At 42.5% G+C, this 20,314-nt stretch overlaps 1 protein-coding gene and 1 long non-coding RNA gene across 5 annotated transcripts in view; one reads left to right on the forward strand and one right to left on the reverse strand.

Annotated features, from left to right (window-relative positions):
• Positions 1 to 20,314, forward strand: part of MAP2K5 (mitogen-activated protein kinase kinase 5) — a 278,537-nt gene that overhangs the window by 232,388 nt on the left and 25,835 nt on the right. For all 4 annotated transcript variants that reach the window (XM_055437355.2, XM_055437356.2, XM_055437357.2 and 1 more), the window contains 2 exons: positions 1,879 to 1,940; positions 4,896 to 4,941. In XM_055437355.2, coding sequence (XP_055293330.1) covers positions 1,879 to 1,940; positions 4,896 to 4,941 — 108 coding nt within the window. The remainder of the gene's footprint in view (positions 1 to 1,878; positions 1,941 to 4,895; positions 4,942 to 20,314) is intronic.
• On the reverse strand, positions 9,907 to 16,931 carry LOC148776611 (uncharacterized). Its single transcript, XR_016038275.1, has 3 exons — positions 16,835 to 16,931; positions 16,342 to 16,431; positions 9,907 to 10,021 (listed from the first exon to the last, which is right to left on the reverse strand). It is a non-coding gene; the product is annotated as an uncharacterized LOC148776611 (long non-coding RNA).

Here is a 20,314-nt window from a genome sequence, read left to right on the forward strand (position 1 = left end):
GTCCCTTTCTCGAGGACTTGTCACGTTACTGTGCGCCTTGTTTCTTCTGAGCAGACTGTTTCATCAGCCCCCCATGTTTCATGTCCGCTCTATGTAATGCCTGCATGTAATCCCTTGAACTCGGCAAGATTTTATTTCGCTCCCATTTTCCTTTGTTTTCTTTTCCTCTTGGAAGCCTTTCTCTACTGATGAGAATTTTAACTTTATGATTACTAAACTACCTCTCCTCTGGATGAACAGAGTCAATTCAAAGAGGACAGATATGCAAAAACTAAGAAACATTTGGTTCCTTTTTTTATTTTTAAACCTCTTTGGGATTTTTTTTTTTTTTTGGGCTGCTTTGACCCCCTCAGTTCCCTTTGATTTAATTGTATTTTCCACCAGTTTCCAATTGTTTGAATTGGAAACAAAGCCTTAATAAGAGTTCTAGTTAATTTTCTGTCTTGTAATTACCGATCTCATTTTTCTGATAATTGGCCACAGCAATTATATGTATATTTACTAATCACAGAGGAGGCTGTGCAATTGTATCTATCTGCCACCATTGATAATGACACGCATATTGCAGAGGTGCTTTTATCATCTTCTTTTTTCCACTACATCAAAGCTATTTCCTCTCGTTCTCAATAATGAATACATGCATGCATTTGACACAGTTGTGTGCTAGAGAAATTGTTTGGCTCCCACCAAATGCCGCATGCTCTGAGTTTCTTGCCTGCAGCGCTAGAAGGTTGTATGTAATGATATATTGCTCATCCAAATGGCCAAAGCACTCCAAAGCACAGTGAGATTAAAATAAGTCATTCCTTTGTTAATTTAAATAGGTGCATGTATCATACTTTGCAGGGCACTTTGTGTAGGGATGTCAGGGAGGAAAAAAGCCGCCGAAAGGTATTTTTAATAGCAAATGAGAATAGACGAGAATGGAGTCATTTGCAGCTGCCTACTTTATGTGGCTCTCTTGTTCCAACGGTAGGTCTAATGAGATGACTGTTAAAGTACTCTGCAGTGTAATTTCATTACATCCTGAGCTGTTACACTATAAACACAGTGGCGCTCTCTGTCATTCTTGGAAAAACTCCTAAATTCTTAAAGCCTTCCTTTGCAAATGGTGATGGGGTCTGCTCCCTGTGTTACATGGTGGTTGTGGTTTGCTGCTGTGTAGTTTCCTGCTCTCTTGAGTGACTCCCATCCCCACCCTAGTTCTGCCAGTGGTCAAGATGGGCGTTTTTCATGGCGTCCTTAATCCACTGGCTTTCTCCTGTGATGAGTTTGCCTAGACTGGCAAATAGGCTGAAATTCTTTTTTAGTAAACAGCTCTTCCCCTTTCAAAGCTTTTCTATTAAAATGAAAAAAAAAAAAACAACAACCCAACTCTGACCATGATTCAGTTAAAAGCAAGCAGTTAAGAGCAACTGAATATACTAATAAATGTAAATAAAAAGGAAAGTGTAAATAAATAGCAAACCCAGTAAAAGAAACAAAGGTCAACAGAAGAATAATTTCACAGCTCTTGGTTAATTACACGACCATTTGTGTGTTACTTAAATAATCATTAATTTCTCATTTACACTTTCGTACCTTCTTTCCTACCCCGTGGCTATCATTGTCCTTTTTTCACCTCCCTTCCCTCTTTGCTCTCCTGTTTCTCACCATTATAAAATGTGTGTGGCTTTAAATTTGGCATTTTTAAATAAACGTGAAAGAGATATAGACAGGTTTTTTTTTAATTGGATGATGCCTTATTTTCCTTTCCACATGCTGGTGAATCCTTGTTATATAGTCATCTTTATTTGCTTCTTTGGGATGGGGTGGAGGGTATAAAGAAAGACAAGGAATTGCTGTGACTTTTGATGACTTGTTTTTTCTCCATCCCAGGATTCACCCGTCCTTCCGGTTGGAGAGTTCTCCGAGCCATTTGTACATTTCATCACTCAGTGGTGAGCCTGTTTGCAAACATGCCATGCCCTCAATGTAAATGATACATGCCATTAACTCGCCGGCTCTGTGAGACCTTATGGCTCTCCCTGCTTCCTTTTGGAGACGGGAGGGACTTCAGGGCCTTGGGCAGATGGGGCAGCAAAGCTGAAGGAATTGTTTAAATTATGTAAACATTATTTACACACAGGGTCATAAACGTACTTTAGAGGCTTCTTCCTGTTTTAATAAACTTCTGAGAATCAGGCTACTTCTTTGAGCACAGATACTATTGCTATTCAGTTGTTGTTGTTTTTTTTTAAGAAATGCACAATTTTATAGCCCCTGTTGCACAGACATGTGAAGCTTATTTTTATTAATGGGACCTCAAGTTACCCATAAAAATGCCTATCACTTAGTGGAAAAGAATAGTTTATTAATTTATTGGATTTTCGGTAAATAACTTTTATCTTTGGTTATATTTTAGACAAAATATTGGTGTCCCATTTCAGTGAATTTTGATGTTAGAGAGGCTATGAAAACGTGGTTCCATTAGGCCCACTTTAACCTTTGTAAGAACTGAAAACCACAGGATTTAGATCAAAGGGGCCACAGAATCTCTCAGTCTCTAGGCAACCCCTTGTCGTTTTACATCTGAGGAAACAGGTGTAAGGGTTCTTTTCCAGCCGTCTGCCTTTTTCTTCCCCATAGAATGAAGTTTTCTTTTATTACCGCTTTCACATCATCCACCTCGCCCCTACTGGGACACACCCCTGTGGCCCTGGAAGGCCCAGTTCCCCCACTGCCATCCTCCTTCCTGCTCCCTCACCCTGACATGGAGAGACAGGGAGAGGGAGAAGGAAATTGGGAGCATAGACATGACCGCCCCAAAGCAGGAGACACGACTGATCGGAAGCTGTTCTGCACATTCTGGAACTCCTTCCTAACTGCCTTTCCTTCTCTTTCCCTCCTTCCTAAAGTCCTCATCATTTCATCACCCCTTCAGAGTCACGTCCACTCGTGGAAGATGAGCCCTTGGTCCCTGTGGTGCCACAAGACGTGCACTCAGGAGTCCTTGCTAACCCGGAATGGCTGAACACGCCCCCCTCCCCCTCCCCCATGAGCCATCTGATGCTGCTGCTCAAGTGAAACCAAGAAATATTCCTTAATATAAATGTCAAGCTTTATCACCTTTTTGACTAAGTGTAATATGTTACCTCTTAATAAAAATGTCTTATGTAGTTTATATTCCATAGAGAAAATATGTGGGGAAGAGATTTTTAACCCCCAACTTCTAAAATTTTTATTAGCACTATTTCTGTTTATTTAAAATACTTATATAATATTCCATAGCTTGTAAAAACTACTTTCATTCTGCAAACATTTTATTTCCAAAACATGCCATGTTGTTAAAAAGCATACATATTGGCTAAACACTGGAATCCTAAGCTCATTAATACTAGAACCATTATCTAGAAATATGTATTAGTCTTTCTTTATTTCCTTTATGTGGAATTCCTAGTAACAGAAGCACATGATGGGAATGTCCCATTTTGAAATGTGCACATTGGAAAACAAACCGTGCAATTCCTGAGCTGCCTGGAGCACTGGGTTTGGGCATCACCTGCTCAGAGATGTTGGGTTTGTGCCCTGACCACCCTGCTTATCTCGCTGTGTGGTCTGGGACCAACCTGGGGGTGGGGCCCATTCTGAGCAGATAGGGCCTTGCCTGCCTTCTGTCCAAAAAATTGATCAGCTGTTATATTAAAGTTTTATGGAGACAGAGGGAGGGATAACCTGTGTTGAAATTTCCACAGATGTCAAGCCGAAACAGAAATGATAGTGGGTAATAGCCTTGTTTTCCCAAGAGATACAGCTACTTTGGAATGTCAGATTAGGAGTGTTACCAAATCCACTGGTGAGACAGCTTGAATTACTTGCTAATGGATGCAGTATTTGAGAGGTGCATATGGTTATTTATAGGGAAGGCAAATGTCCTCGGTGTCATTAACAGTTCGTAACTACGGTTCTTATTTACCAAATGATCATTAGATCTCTACTTAAAAAAAAAGTGCTGTCAGCAAATGCAGAGATTGTATGTTTTTTTCTCTTTTTTTGCTTGCTTGTTTGAGGTTCACTCATATGAAGAAAAAGTGTCTATGATTTTCGAGGTAGCAGAAGCAGCAATGTCTTTTCATGACTTCATCCCGCAAATACTCTGAGTTTAGTATAAATTGGCCATCAGTAGGCAGCTTACCCATGGTTACCTCAGTCCCATGAATGGGTGCTTCATCACCTAGCTAAGTACATGCTGCAGCTACTAATTATGCCTGTTGTATGTCAGAAGAAATATTTTACAAGAGGTATGTGATTCTTTAAGCAAACTTAACTTCCCCACAGCTGTTTAATGAATTATCAACTTGCAGAGAAGCCAAAATAAAGACAAGATAATGTAATAACCCATTTATAATTTTGTAGCATTATCTAGATGTTTGACCTCTTTTATATATGATTTGTTATTCAGAATAATAATGAAGGAATGAGATGTTTTCTCATTTGACCTGATCATCACATTTCTTTTATTATTGTCTTATCCCAGTTACCAAAAAAGAAGTATATTATACCCTAAATTTATTTGAAATGATTGATAACCAAGTCAGGAAGAGAACATTGCTGCTTTCCTTCATAATTCGTTTCAAAAGTAGAATTAGGGTAAATTTAAATTGATTATTTATCTATATTACGAGAGTAACTCCAAAACAAAAAAAAAAACTTTGTATTTTTGATTCATGAGCTTCCCCCCAAACCTGATTATTTGAAGGCCAAAATAAACAAAAGAGAATGCATGCTGATGCTGTGGCCAAGAGTTGAACGTGGTAAAATTTGAAAACATTCAAATTCCAGAGCAAATCTCCAGTGGTGGGAATTATGGCACAGATTTACGAGTGGTACGGATAATGTGAGTCTCTCTCTTACAGCATGCGGAAACAGCCAAAGGAAAGGCCCGCGCCTGAGGAGCTGATGGTAAGTAGCTGTTTTTAGTTACAGATTTAAAGTATCCACAGGCTCCAGAAAGCCAGTATAATTTACTTCGTTTGGGTGGTTGCTCTTGAAGCTCACATCCTCATATAGTAGTTTTCACTTCTTAAAAACCCATCACTATTTTGAAGCTTCATGCAGAATCCTTTGCCTTTGCCTCACACTCAAGGGTCACAAGTTAATCTAGGTTACTCCTCGTCCTTATTTGCTATTACAGCTTCTCAGAATTCAGAGGCTTGGTAACAGAAAAGATAGTGAGCATATTAAGTTTTTAGTGCAATCCTAGAGGAAATTCTGAATGTCCCGTGGCATCCTTTTGGATTCTTGTAGAATGAAATTAGATTGGCTGTAAGAGATCAAGTTAATGTGAGTCTTTAGTCTTTGCTCAGAAAGGGGCAACTGTAAGGCTGCAAGTGCTGGGTTCTCAGTTCCAAGGCCGCTTTCTTTGATTACAAATGACAGTTTTTAGTCAAGCAGGGAGAGGAACAGAGTCGTTCCCTAACAAATTCCCAAATGGTCATTTATTTAGTGCAGATTGTTGATTTGACAATGCACAAGCTGTTAGAATAACGTTAGCATTGAGCGTTGGTAAATAATAATTATAGTCTACTCTTTCTGATGTTTTGCATACCATTCCTTGTCTCTAGATTATTGCAATCAGGATGAATTCTGATCAGTTTTCTCTCACCACTTTAAATAATAAGCATTTTATATCAGTTCAAAGGTTTTTAACCTTTGTATTTCATCCTTGTAAATACTCTAAACACCCAAACTTCTGTGTAATACAGTTTTCATCCCCAAATTTAATATAGCAGTATGTTTCCCTTTTACGTGCTTTCCAGGAAGGTAGTTTTCTTCTTCATGTTACCCCTGGAGCAAAATCTCAGTTTTCAGGGCAGTTTCAAGTTAAAGTTCACCCCTAAAACCCCTGCAATTTATAACTGTGCAGGTTGCATGTCTAGAATAAACTCATCTTTTTTTTTTTTTGATATGGAGGTCTCTGATGGTTGGGAAATTCATGCAGTTAGTCACATTTGAGGAAACTTGGAACAGGTTCTAGAGATGGAGACCCATTTACCTTGTACATTATCATGCTATGGCTGGATAGCTCAGCTATTAAAACAAAGGAATAGGGTTTCATAAAACAGATATATATTTGTAAACGCGTGTTTCAATGCTGCAGTGAGTTGGCCACTTATAAATAAAACATCTTCAGATCGTACGTGCACTCATAAATGCATCCGGATGTCTGCGTTGGTGGGGAACACCACTCCAGGGTGGCAAGTCGTAAAGACAGGGCTAGAGGGCGCGCCCTGTCAGTGCCTTGGGAGCAAGCACACGTGGCTGGCTGTGTGTGTGGAGAGAGACAAGGGAGACATGTTCCGACATATCTCTTTACAACTATGCACCCTGGTGTGTGCTGTCCCACATTTTTAATTAATAAATATCAATAAATCAATAAGATACAATGAAAAATTTAGTCACAGGAAGCACCATCCTATACTTAATTTAACATTATTTCTAGCACTGCTCACAGTTTGATTTGAGTGAGCTTATTCCCCTAGGTATAGCAATAGTGAGGCACACCCTGCCTTATAACAGCCTCAGTGAGGGGACAGGAAACAAAGAAGTATGTGTGACACTTCTGTGGTCAAGGGGGTTGAACCCAAATATTGGACCCCCTAGGGGATAAGAAAGAGGGCTATCTGTGGCTTGAGGAACCTGAGTCACATCCTAGGGATCCCCTTAAAGGAGCCAGTCTCTCTCTTCCTTCCAGCATATTAATGGCTTTAATTTTTCCTTTTCTCTCTCCATCTACAACCTATTTGACGGTGCTCCCATCTGGATGCTGAGAGCATTCTCTGGAATGCATGAACTGTGGAGCCCATTTGTCACTGTGGGTGGGGGTCTGCCTTTCACAGAAAGAGCAGTTTATCTCCCAAGCCCGGTGACTCCAGCCAGCAGGATACCAACATGGTCTGCACAGCTTGGGCCATATCGGCTGTGAAGACTGCAGGATTTCTGAGATTTCCCTATGGGCCTGCATTTTCTGTATCATAGGGAGAACATCAGAGGTGAAGTTGGATAGAAATATCGAAAGTTACAGACTCGTCAAGAAACTCTTACATGAACTTGAGTGTGACCCTGACCGGTCTCAGCCTTAGTAAATGAGAATATAGGGAGAGGTGCGCCGAATCACCTCTGGGCCTGGGCTGTGCATGTGGCAGGTGCTCAGGTGGTTTTTGTCATTTTGTTTGGTGCAGTCGCCTTACATATGAGAATACTTGAGTCTTAAAAATCATCTTTGAAGTTTTTGACCATGTCATTCTTAAAAGATGAAATGTAAAACTCAGGTTTAGGCTCTAGAGTGTTAGAACTCATTTAGCCGTTTAGCTATTTAATTCTCTCTGCTTTGCATGGTTATCCCTAAGATGGCTACAATTTTTCTGTTCTAAGTGGAAATGTCTTAAAATTGGACTAAGAAATTCCCTTGATATTCACATTTAGGGGAGGCTAGCCAGGATCCACATGAACTGGTACTGTTTTCTGGTACATAGCCCTTAAGCTACATAAAGAATTAACTCAGAATTCTCATCATTGGCATCCACATCATCTTGGGAGATCTCAGAAGGAGGCAGACAACTGAATTCGGTAGATACATACAGACTATTATGTGCAGAGTCCTGTGCTAGACTCAGCAGAAGATACAGAGTACACCTCACACATACAGTGTTGCAGAGGGTAAGGCACCTATCCAAGTAACTAGAATAAACTAACTACTAGAAAAGAATTGCAGAGGTCTGTGGGGATCCACAGAAATGGGGAAAAGCAATATGGAGAAGGTAGCATTTGAAAAGGGCCTTTGGAGGTTGGATTGAATTTTAATAGAGAGTTTGCAAGGAGTTATTCCGGGCAAAGGAAAGGATGGGCAAAGCATGAGTATGTCGAGTCCCCAGACCTTTTCAGAGCAATGTGAAACCTCCAGTGCTCCTGGAACAGAAATCCCATTGACACTGGCCTCTTGGAGTCACAAACCCACAAAGGTTGGGTTCAGATAGGCAATGTATTCACCACATGCTGGGCAATCTGTTAAGAAATTCCACTTCTAGTAGAAGGAACCCTAGTATCCAGGTCTGAAAACTTTGACTTGACATAGAAGCAGCACACCCACCCATCAGTACCTTTTTTCTTGAGTAAATTCTCCTGAGTGGACTCCTGCTCACTTATAGGGAAGTCTTTCATTCTTGGGGGAGATCTTCCCTCTCCTCAGTGCCTTAAGAGTTATGTCGTGAGTAACTCTTCAAGTTATTGTTTAAAGCTAGTTATTGCTAACTTTAAGCCAAGGAAAACCAGCCATGCAGGCAGCGAGGAACGTTCAGACAGATAGGAACCCCCACACACACACTCTTTCTGCTCCTCCTCTGATGATTCCATAATTAACCCAATTTTAAGTCACCCTGATATAAAGCACAGAAAAGACCTATATCAGTGCTGCTCCAGCTCTGTGACTGAAGACCAACAGGCTTAGAAAACTAAGTTTCCACACTGCAGAAACTCTGAGGAAGTGGCAGACAGTGTTCGGAGGCTTCAGACAACCAAGCAAGGATGTTCCGGCTTTTGGGGGAAAGGGCAGCCTCTGCCAGGCGGAAAGGTTGATGGAATTGCAGCAAGAGAGGAGGGGATGGTGATGTGCAGGCGGTAGGGAAGGTTTCCCAAATGTCAGCCATCAGACTGAGGGAAGCAAGACACTAAGGACCCTACCCTGCGTTCAGGGAGAGAGAAGACCTGAGGTGAAGGCATGCAGATGGGGAGGTGCATGGCTGGCTTGGCTCTTCAGATTGTATGTTTACATATTTTTAAGTAAAAGGCACATGGTGAGCAACCTTTCTTTATAGACCATTTGTGTAAACCACAGAGAATTCCTTCTGAGGAACTAATCTTCCTTCTAGGTTTCTTTATAGTAAAGGTCAGGCTGATTTAGCAGAGGAGCCTCCCTTCCCTGGTCAGCAGCTCCCTAAGTCCCTCCCGACTTTCTGTGTCCTCATCTGAGAATGAAAGGGATGGACTAGATAAGCAGTGCCTGACCTAGGGTCAGTGACTTCCAGAAGTCTGTTAGAGCCCCTGAAATTACTCCAAAATCGTATATGCTTGTGGGGATATGCGTGTGTTTTTTTAAAGAGAAATTCATGGCTGTCATCAGTTTTTCAAAGGGGGACCGTGACCCTAAGTGATTGTTCAGCTCCTCACTTCCTTCCCACTTTGATCACAGGAGCTCTGCTGTGATCACAGGCGAGCTGCTCAGGAGTTGGTCCTTCATTTGGAGGGTGAAATGCTTGCTGGCATGGGGGAGGGAAGGAAAGGGATGGGCCCTCCCTGTGGGACTCGGCCAGCCGGGCTTCCCACCAGCTGTCAGGCAGCCCTTTAACCTCTCAGCCTATCCTGAATGTGGGCCTTAACTCAAGCCAGGACAGTGTGGGCCATGGGCACCTATGCAGTTACAATTTAGGTTCAGAGCGCTGTAGATCCTTCTATGCATTTAGAGTGTTTCCAGAAGCTTTCCATGTCTAAGCTCTATTTAATGGAATCTATGCATAGTAAGTAATCAGGTCAGAAGAAGCCGCCTCCCGGTTTGAGATCAATCGCTGGCTAATACTTTATCTAGGCCACTTTATTATCTCATGCTGATCCGATTGCCATTCTCCTCCTCGTTTGTACCATGGGCTTCGGCTGTGGTACAAGTACGTATCACATACATATTAAAAACATATACCCATTCTATCTGTATGTAAATGTGTGAGGCACAGCTGGATATTGCAGAGGAGTTTGATTTACTAATAGTTATTATCTGTTCTAGCTGTTCAGTGGCAGAGAATTTCAGAGAAACAAGCTGGCGCAGAAATTGTCTTTATGCCATTACTATACTGTTTTAGTAATTGTTTAAAAACATGGGTTTTCTCCTCTGGTTCTCATAATCATGCCTGGTACTTTGTGCATTTCCTGGTACATTCCAGAGCAGGGCATCCTCATTCAGCATTTCCTCAGGTTTGGTTTTCCACTCAGGCACCTGAGAAGAAATACAGAGTGCAGTTTGCAATTGAAATTTGACATTTTGCTTAGAAAGCAAGTAAATAACAGGGCTGGAAACCCCAGAGAAGCAAGTATGGGTCTTGTGGGAGGACTGTCAGTTATAATCAAAATAGTGCTTTTAGAAAGATTTTTGCCCCCTTCGTCTGAATTCCAGCAGCTGCAAACTTGAAGGCATCTCATTTCTCAGAAAAGGCTTTATGTACTGGAGGTGGCATTGTTTGGGGGCTAATAAACACCAAACTGTTCCAGAAAAATCTGTTTAAACATTTAATTACTTGCAAAGAGATGTTAACTTGTATAACTCTAAATTACATTGTCACTGGTAGCTTTTCTGCTTATCCAAAGCCTGATTATAATTACATTTTCAGATAGGCTGGTGTGTTGTTCTCTAAGCGAATCCAGGTATGTGATAAATTGGGCAGGGTCCCTTTTAAAAATCGGAAAAACCATCTTGTTAGGATTTTTATCTCCAGCACTCAAATTCCAGTGTGACTTCTGGGTTCAGACCAAATGGCTTTATTATGGGACTCAAACCCAGAGAATGCACTGGATGGTTAAGGAGATGATTGTAGTCAGGCCGTTGCAATAGGGAGAATATTTCTCAGTGAGGAGTGTCTCAAAGCAAAGGGAGGGAGCCAAGGTTATGGAGGCAGGTGAACCAGGGAGTTAGCCACCAGCTTTACGCAGGGACGGACAGGGGTCTCATCTCTGTGAGAGCAGCTGGTCTTTGGAGCTAACACGGGAAGTAGGGAGATTCGTCACTTGTTACTGCTTTCTGGGAGCCTAGGACTCAGATAAAATTCAGCATTATCACCATATTCTACTAACTGGACCAAAGATGAAGTTCCACTTTATTTTGGTCCAGTGCTTACTGAGTCCCTAAGCACAAACATGAGAAAAGGCACATTTCCACACACAGACCCCTTTGCACGTTGCTCATGGCCATGTGCTTGTAATCTGAGTTTTCTAAGCTACTGGTGATGGTTTAATAAGCGAGTCTGAACTTGGTGCTAGTTTACTACCTTTAGCTAGTTTGCTGCATCATGTGGACCGTGTATTAAAAATAGACCCTGAGGGCCAGACTTACATGTGTGTCTAGCCACCAGTTCTTGCAGACATCATTTTTGCTTTTGGTTTTTCTTTGGGAAGTGCACATCAGCTCATTGGCCAAGACACCCCAAATTTGCAGAGGGAAACTGGATAATATTGAAACTTCAACTAAATATTTTCTCCAAGCACAAAAGATATCACAGAAGCCCGGGGGCTCCACATAGGGTCCATTTGACAACCACGTAATGTATTTTTTATTATTATTATTCTCAAGTTTTAAAGGCCGTTAAAATCATCTGTTTTGTGTCTGCTTATAAATAGGAAGGCACTAGTAAGAAGTTGATTTTAGTTTTTAATTGCACATAATTACAACGGCAGAATCATTGTCTGGATGCTTGAGATCACACTGAATCAGACAGCTTTAATTTGAATTTTTGATGACATGTTAGCACTTCAGTGAGAACAGAGAGATTATAACCCCAGAAAGTAAGCTTTGTTTTTTCATGGATGTGACTGCTTAATCTTTTCACCAGACTTTAGCAGATAAATGCATGTGTATACGTGTGAATGTATTTGTATATATGCACATAACCAGAGATATACAGATAGATCAAAATCTGTCATCCCTTGATCATAGTGATCTGACAGTTTTAATTTCCCAGTTAAGGATAACTTTTTTTCCTCCATCAGTCAAGTCCGATCTCTTAATATGGTGATGATTTGCCTGTTTAAAATTGCAATTTTTGAACTCCTGCCTGCAAGTCTTCTTTCTTATTTTACTGAACGGACTGCCATCTTCCCAGCATCATTTCAGGGCACAATGTGGCTGCACAGCCTTGACCACAGGAACAGTTTGATTACCTTGGATGCAGTGAAGTGCAGCAGTGGAGCCTCTTTTCAGTGTTCTACCACAGTCACCCAGGCTGAGCTGGGTCTTCTGAATGTATTATGCCTTTGTTCCTCCTTTGACGTTGCTCAGTTCACAGGGAGTTTCTGTTATTCGGGTGGCAGCCTCAGCCTAGAATGCCCTCTTCTCCACTGTCCTCAAACTTCTCCTTCCTCCTCCCTGCAGCTTTCCCCACTCCTCTGTTTCGCAGTGCTTGCTCCCTTCTCGGAATCCCTCCACCATTTATTGTCTCTAACTTGAAACAGCACTTCATCATATAAACTATATATTCATGGTAGACTCACAGCTTGGGTCCATGTGATACAGGGGTTCCTAACTCATCAGAATCATCTGAGTGGGTTTTAAAAGAAACTGCCCAGATCCCAACCCAAGTCAGAGAATCTCTGGCATTTGGACCAGAGAGCAGGTCCTGGGGGTTCTTTTTGTTGCCGCTGCTTTTAAAAACTGTCCAAGTGAAACTCACTGATTTGACACCATTTTTCTCTCCTTACAACTAGATTGTGAGTTCCTTGAAAGAAGAGACTGATCTTTAATTCAGTTGCTAGCTTAGTTGTATGTGGCTGTCATTCAGGCATGTTCTCTGTTCTGACTAAAAGAAGAGAAAGCACTATTGATTATTCTTTGCGTGTGCCACTCATTCTAATTCATTGTAATAAAACACTCTATTAGACATAAAGACAAATATGACATCATGTGTCCCTGTTCTCTAGGAAATCAGAGTAAAGTTGGGGAAACTCACCCAAGAGCAAGCCATCCTGGGCTCTGATATTCAGTATGAGTTAGGATGGCTACACTAGAACTACATGATCTGATCAGAGATTCTTATTTGGCTTTCTGCTATGAGAGGTCATATGGGAAAATCATTTGGTGCCAAAATAATAGAATTTCTGGGATATCACATTGTTTGCTTGGATACCATTCACAGCTTTTAACGATCAGTACAGCCAGACCAATCAGAACAGGTACCAGGGCTCTGCTGTCCACCCTGGAAGTACAGGAAGAGCAAGAAAGTGTGAAGCAGGCCTTGTTCAGAGCACCTGTGATCTTTGACGTGTGTTCTGACCACTTGAGAATTCACCTTTGACAGTTCATTCCAAGTCAAAAGGTCATTGGAGAGTCAAGACTTAGAGGGGACCACCTGGCCAGCGCCATGTTTTTCAGGTTAGATTGATGGCAGGGGACCCCAAGGTCTTCTGTCTATCACCATGTCAGATGTGGGCCACCCTGCCCCCCAGTCCTCGGGAATAATAGATTAGGATGAAAAATCCAGTCATTCAGCCACTTGTGGGCGGAATATAAAACAATCCTGAATCCCAGTCTCTGTGACTTTGGAATTGCTATTGAAAGCAGCAAACTTGTTTTCCTATAAGTACAGTCCAATAGGGCTTCTCTGGTGGCTTAGTGGTAAGGAACCCACCAGCCAATGCAGGAGACACACGTTTGATACCTGGGTCAGGGAGATCCCCTGGAGGAGGAATTCGCAACCCCCTCCAGTATTCTGGCCTGGGAAATCCCATGGACAGAGAAGCCTGGTGGACTATAGTCCACGGGGTCGCAAAAAGTCAGACACAACTTAGCAACCAAACAAAACAGCACTCCAATAAATCGATGCAATCCTTATCAATAATGAATGAGTCTAGCCAGGAATTTCAAGGGCTGGAAAATTATTAGAAGCCACCTATTTACAGTTGTAACCAGCTGGATTTGTTTAATGGGTTGTTTGCTTTTTAATTTGTAGCAATTTCGAGAGAGAGCTTGGGGGACCAGGAGCTGTGTGGTTTCAGTGAGGCCTTCTATAGACAGCTATTTGGGGGGTTAGATCTGCCTGCAGATAACTTGAGGTTCACTTAGCCATTTAAGAGACTGCAGAAAGGCAGCGGAGACATCTGGGCCTTCTGTCCTCTATTTAATTTTCAAGATTAGAATTAAACATTAGGCCATGGTCTACCGAGAGACATTTACCGGAGCATGGACTAGTTTCTTTCCAGTATCCTGGTTTACTGTTTCTCCGCTCTCTTAATATAAATGGTCACTGATTCTGAAGTAGGAGAATAAGTTACCATTCGTTTATTCGTGCAAAGGTTCCCTCGACACAAATAAAAATGGAATTTTCAAATGTAACCCGATTAACTCTTTTAATTGTACACCAATAGCTTGTGTGTGTCGCGGCTCCCTCAGACTGCTTCTGAATGACCCGCATCTCTTTCTAAGCTCGGGGGTGGGGGGAGGGAGGTTCAATTAATAGGAGGACTTTCTCATTGTGGGACTGGTGTGGAGTTGACAAAAATTTGTATACATAGGGTACATTTTTCCACTTAAGAGGGCTGTGCTGAGACATTTTTAATTGGATTTTCATGGTGATTGACAGCACTTGATTATGACAGTAACTTTATTTGGCTGCACTGCTTTAGCCTCTTGTTCAGATTTTTCCATCAAAGCTCCTTTTTATCCTCTGATCCCCAGTGGAGCAGCAGTCATTGTGGAGGAGCCTTTTAGCACCTTTGTTGTAGCCATCCCTGGTGATGATTGGGCCCAGCTGGTAGTAGATAAGAAAATGTTCCTTTCACAAAGAGGCTGTCTCTCCCGCCTCTGTGGTTTCAATAATTTTAAGAGCCCCCAAAACCTGTTGAGGATTAGAAGTAGCTTTAGATGTGAAATGAGTGTTAAGTATTAGTAATCGGGAGATTAGGGCCCCAGGGACAATGAGAAATAAACAACTTCAATTAAGGCAAATCTGCCGATGTAAACAAAATTTAGCAGAAACAGATGCCCTAACCATTTTGGGGGCTTGATTTGAGGGCACTAAGGAATCGATTTTTGTCTTGTTTACACTTTCAAACCCCTGTGATATACTGGAAGGCTGAATATTTCATACAGCCTGATTTTAGTTAATTTTTTTTTCGGCGCCTCACAGTAGGCGCCTCTCTGCTCGCAGTGACCAGGCCTGAGTTTATTCAGCATTCACAGGGAGCAGCTAATTGTCTATGAAGGGCCCCCGTGTTTAAATGGGCTTGACAGGAATTTAAATTTTGTTTCAATCAACCCCTGTGCTCACAGCCTGCTCCAGTTTCTAATTTTTAAATTAAACATGATTTTTTTTTTTAAGCCACAGGCTTGCCTCTGGAATACTCTCACTCTCGGGAAGGCAAATCAGCAGCCCTGGAATGCTGGCGTTTGCCGGGCTTGAGGTGCCAGTTCCAGGGCTGGAAAGCTCTCTCTCCTAAACGAGCTTTTCCTTCCCCTGTCAGGGAGGTCAGCAGAGCCCTGGCTGGGCAGCTCGGCTTCCTGCCTTTGGAAATGGCCCCCTTCCAGCTCACCTGTGCAGGCAGCAGAGCATGTCATCTGGAAAGTGGGTTAAGTACCAAAGGCAGGCATGAGGCTAGCTTTTCGTGGGCCGGCTGAATCGTAACGCACTGCATGTCTGGTGAAGATTTGTATTTCAGCAGCTTCTTCTGCTCTTGTGAGATAGGAAGAGAATGTCACACCTGTGCGTCTCAGCACACACCCACCCATCTTTGGTGAGTGTCTACTCTGGGCAGAGCATCCTGGCTGATGCCGAGGAAACAGTTTGTCAGTCTTGCCTCCTGCCTTCAGCCAGCTTCCAGTCTAGCAAGGAATATGAGAACATGAACAGCCAAGCGCAGGATAGACAGACTCGCCAAAGGCCCTCCTGCACCTACTTCTGCCCACCTTCACCTGGCCCCCCACCTCACTGCACTCCTGTACACGCAGCCTATGCCCTAACAGTCTGACAGCCCATTAACACGTGAGGCATCCTCACATGGTCATATCTTTGCATGTGCCGTTTCTTCCATCAAGAATGCGCTTTCCTTACACCCGTGTGGTGAACTCCTCCTCAGCCTGCAAAATCCAGCTGGCTCAGCCTCTGAAGCTTTGCCTGGCCTCCTTCAGTGGGGCTGCTGGCTTCCTGTTGTGTGTGTGTGTCACCCTTTTTCTGGCTGAGTACCTCTATCGGTGCTTTTTTCACACTTTGTGACAGTAACGTGACAGGCCATAAGCAAGACCACGGGTTCCTAGAGGAAAAGATCAGGTCATCTTTATCTTTGTACCTCAGCATTTAGCCCAATCCCTAGCCCCACATTGAATGCTCAGTGAATATTTATGAAATTGAAGTGATATGAATTTAACAGGTACAATGAGCTCTGAGAAAGGCAAGATTTCTTCCAGCCAGGGTTGCCTGGGGAGGCTTTGTGAGTGGGGTCACAACTGAGCCACGCATTGCAGGACATTGGGGTATTTTTGTGAGTGTATTACTCCCTGCACATATGTGAGACACAGCTTATATCTAATATACACACTAGTCAAAATCCATACTATACCTGTTTTCTCTGAAATTACTTGAAATTGGAGCAGCTGTTGCATACAACTTGTGGCTGCAGATAAATTCAGAAAGTCTTCTAATTTTCAACCTTAAAGAAAGAAAAACTTTAGAGAGACAAATTAAGCTTAACAGATCACAGTTTTAAATACACATATATTTACAGAGATCTTTTGTATATCTTATCTCATTTGACATTCACACAAACACTATGAAGATGATCCTTATTCCCGTTTGACTGATACATTGAACTGGGGCTCAGAGAGGATAATTGACTTGCCTAGAGTCACATAGCCAGGAAGAATATAGGACTGTTCTGCACTGCATCAAAGCTAATATGTATTGGTGCATAGTGGGCAGAGGGTTGTTATTATGGTTGTGACAGTTGCAGCTAAGGCAATCCAAAACAAAACCAAAACAGACACCCCACAAAGAAACACAGAATGTCAACAATTTGTGCTTGTTCATCCTTCCAGGACGCTTACTCAGCTCACCCCTTCTATTCCCCTCCACGCTGGCCTCGTCCTGCATCTGGAGGGCTGTGGCTGGAGCAGAGAGCTGGTGTCTGGACACAGCGGCTGGGGCCTGGCGAGGGCCTAAACTCAGTGCAAATAAACCAAGTAGAAAGAGAGGAAGTAATCACCAGCAGTTTGCACCTGTCTGTTGTTTCTCTGAAGGGAAGCTGTGAAAATTTGTGAGCTCTTCCTGCTTTTTGGTTTCCTCAATCTATGGTAAAAGCTGAAGGCAGAGTATGTTCTGCAGTTTTCAGTTCAGTTGAGTTCAGTTGCTCAGTCATGTCCGACTCTTTGCAACCCCATGAACCGCAGCACGCCAGGCCTCCCTGTCCATCACCAACTCCCGGAGTCCACCCAAACCCATGTCCATCGAGTTGATGATGCCATCCAACCTTCTCATCCTTTGTCGTCCCCTTCTCCTCCTGCCCTCAATCTTTCCCAGCATTAGGGTCTTTTCCAATGAGTCAGCTCTTCACATCAGATGGCCAAAGTATTGGAGTTTCAACTTTAACATCAGTCCTTCCAATGAACACCCAGGACTGATCTCCTTTAGAATGGACTGGTTGGACCTCCTTGCAGTCCAAGGGACTCTCAAGAGTCTTCTCCAACACCACAGTTCAAAAGCGTCAATTCTTCGGTGCTCAGCTTTCTTTATAGTCCAACTCTCACATCCATACATGACCACTGGAAAAACCATAGCCTTGACTAGACAGACCTTTGTTGGCAAAGTAATGTCTCAGCTTTTTGATATGCTGTCTACGTTGGTCATAACTTTCCTCCAAAGAGTAAGCATCTTTTAATTTCATGGCTGCAATTAGCATCTGCAGTGATTTTGGAGCCCGGAAAAATAAAGTCTGACACTGTTTCCACTGTTTCCCCATCTATCTGCCATGAAGTGATGGGACCAGATGCCATGATCTTAGTTTTCTGAATGTTGACCTTCAAGCCAACTTTTTCACTCTCCTCTTTCACTTTCGTCAAGAGGCTCTTTAGTTCTTCACTTTCTGCCATAAGGGCGGTGTCATCTGCATATCTGAGGTTATTGATATTTCTCCTGGCAATCTTGATTCCAACTTGTGCTTCTTCCAGCCCAGCATTCCTCATCATGTACTCTGTATATAAGTTAAATTAGCAGGGTGACAATATACAGCCTGACGTACTCCTTTTCCTATTTGGAACCAGTCTGTTGTTCCATGTCCAGTTCTAACTGTTGCTTCCTGACCTGCATACAGGTTTCTCAAGAGGCAGGTCAGGTGGTCTGATATTCCCACATGTTTAAGAATTCTCCACAGTTTATTGCGATCCACACAGTCAAAGGCTTTGGCATATTCAACAAAGCAGAAATAGATGTTTTTCTGGAACTCTCTTGCTTTTTCGATGATCCAGTGGATGTTGGCACTTTGATCTCTGATTCCTCTGCCTTTTCTAAAACCAGCCTGAACATCTGGAAGTTCACAGTTCACGTATTGCTGAAGCCTGACTTGGAGAATTTTGAGCATGACTTTACTAGCATGTGAGATGAGTGCAATTGTGCGGTAGTTTGAGCATTCTTTGGCATTGCCTTTCTTTGGGATTGGAATGAAGACTGACCTTTTCCAGTCCTGTGGCCACTGCTGAGTTTTCCATATTTGCTGGCGTATTGAGTTTATGTGGCCACAAAACCTTCTTTCCTTTTTAGTTTACTATCACAGTTATAGAAATGAGCAGCTTCTAAGTGATATTACTCTTTGAGTTTGGGAGAAATTTCTTTTAACTCAGCAAACCTTACTGAGCACATTCTATACGTGGAATAAGTTGCTAGGTGCTATAGTTTAGTGCTACTCAGATACAGACCATGGATTCATGGTAATATCTGAACAGTTTCTTGAACACAAGATGAGGAGTTTGTGCTGGAATATAAATCAAGCACGTATGGAAGTTTTCTGTTTAATTCACCTGACAGTTTTTTATAGCACAATTTTCTCTGTGAAGAAGCTGTGAGCTGATTTACTTCGTGGCATAGCTTCTTAACTTCTTGCAAACCAGTAGCAAGTGGCTCCCAGACCAACTACTTGAGTTGCACAGCTGTAGGAATACAGAGACTGACGAAACGCCAGTCTTGCCCGCCAGGAGCTTAACAGTGTGGTGAGGAAGACACTGCATCCCCTGCAGCTGGCACAGTTGTTGTTCAGTCACTCAGTCTTGTCCGACTCTCTGCAACCCCATGGATGTAGCCCTCCAGGCTCCTCTGTCCGTGGGATTTCCCAGGCAAGAACGCTAGAGTGGATTGCCATTTCCTTCTCCAGGGGATCTTTCTGACCCAGGGATCAAACCCGTGCCTCCTGCATTGGCAGGCGGGTTCTTTACCACTGAGTCAGCTGGCACAATACAAGGCACCAAGTAGCTGTTCAGTAAGCTCTCTTGACTGGATGATCAAAAAGAACTAAATTAAAGACACTCTTCAGAAGGAGAAAAAAATATTCTCAAACAATGTATCTGATAAGGGATTAATATCCAAAATACATAAAGAACTTATACAACTCAAAAGCAAGAAAAACAAACCAATTTAAAAATAGGCAAAGGAAGATTTCCCTGGTGGTCCAGTGGTTAAAAACTTGCCTGCCAATGCAGGGGAAATGGGTTCAATCCCTGGTCCAGGAAGATTCCACACACTGCAGAGCAACTAAGCCGTGTGTCAGCCCCACTCACTGCAGCTGGAGAAAGCCTGTGCACCACAGTGATGACCCAGTGCAGCCATAAATAAATAAATAATCAAAGTTTGCAACAAGTTAAATAGGCAAAGCACCTGAATAGACGCTTTTCCAAAGAAGCTATACGAATGGCCAGCAAGTACATCACTAATTATGGAGGGAAATGTAAATCACAACCACAATGAACATATCACCCCATGCCTATTAGAATGGGTGTCATCAAAAAGACAAGAGATAAGTGTTAGCATGGATGTGGAGAAAAGGGAACCCTGTGTAGTGTTGGTAGGGTTGCAAACTGCTAGGCTACTCTGGAAAACAATATGGAGCTTCCTTAAACAATGGAAAATAGGGCCCTCATGTGATCCAGCATTTCCATTTCTGGAACTGTGTCTGAAGGAAACAAAAACACTAAGTCAAAGAAATACCTGTACCCCCATGCTCATAGCAACATTACTTAGACAGCCAACACATGGAAACAACCCAAGTGTCCATCAACAGATGAATAAGTGAAAAGGTTGTGAGATAGTTACACATATATACACAATGGAATATTATCCTGCCATAAAAAAGGAAATTCTGACATTAGCAACAATATGGATGAATCTTTAGGGCATTACGGTGTTTGAGGTAAGTTAGACAATGACAAAGACAAAATCTCATATGTGGAATCTTAAAAAATTCATTGGAAAAAGATTTGTGGTAGGTAGAGGCAGAGGAAGGGTGAATTGGATAAAGATGGGCAAAAGGTACAAACTTCCGGTCCTAAGAT

This window comes from Moschus berezovskii, chromosome 9, assembly GCF_049115385.1.
Source record: "Moschus berezovskii isolate FMDL1 chromosome 9, NW_MosBer_1.0, whole genome shotgun sequence".
Lineage (NCBI taxonomy): Eukaryota > Metazoa > Chordata > Mammalia > Artiodactyla > Moschidae > Moschus > Moschus berezovskii.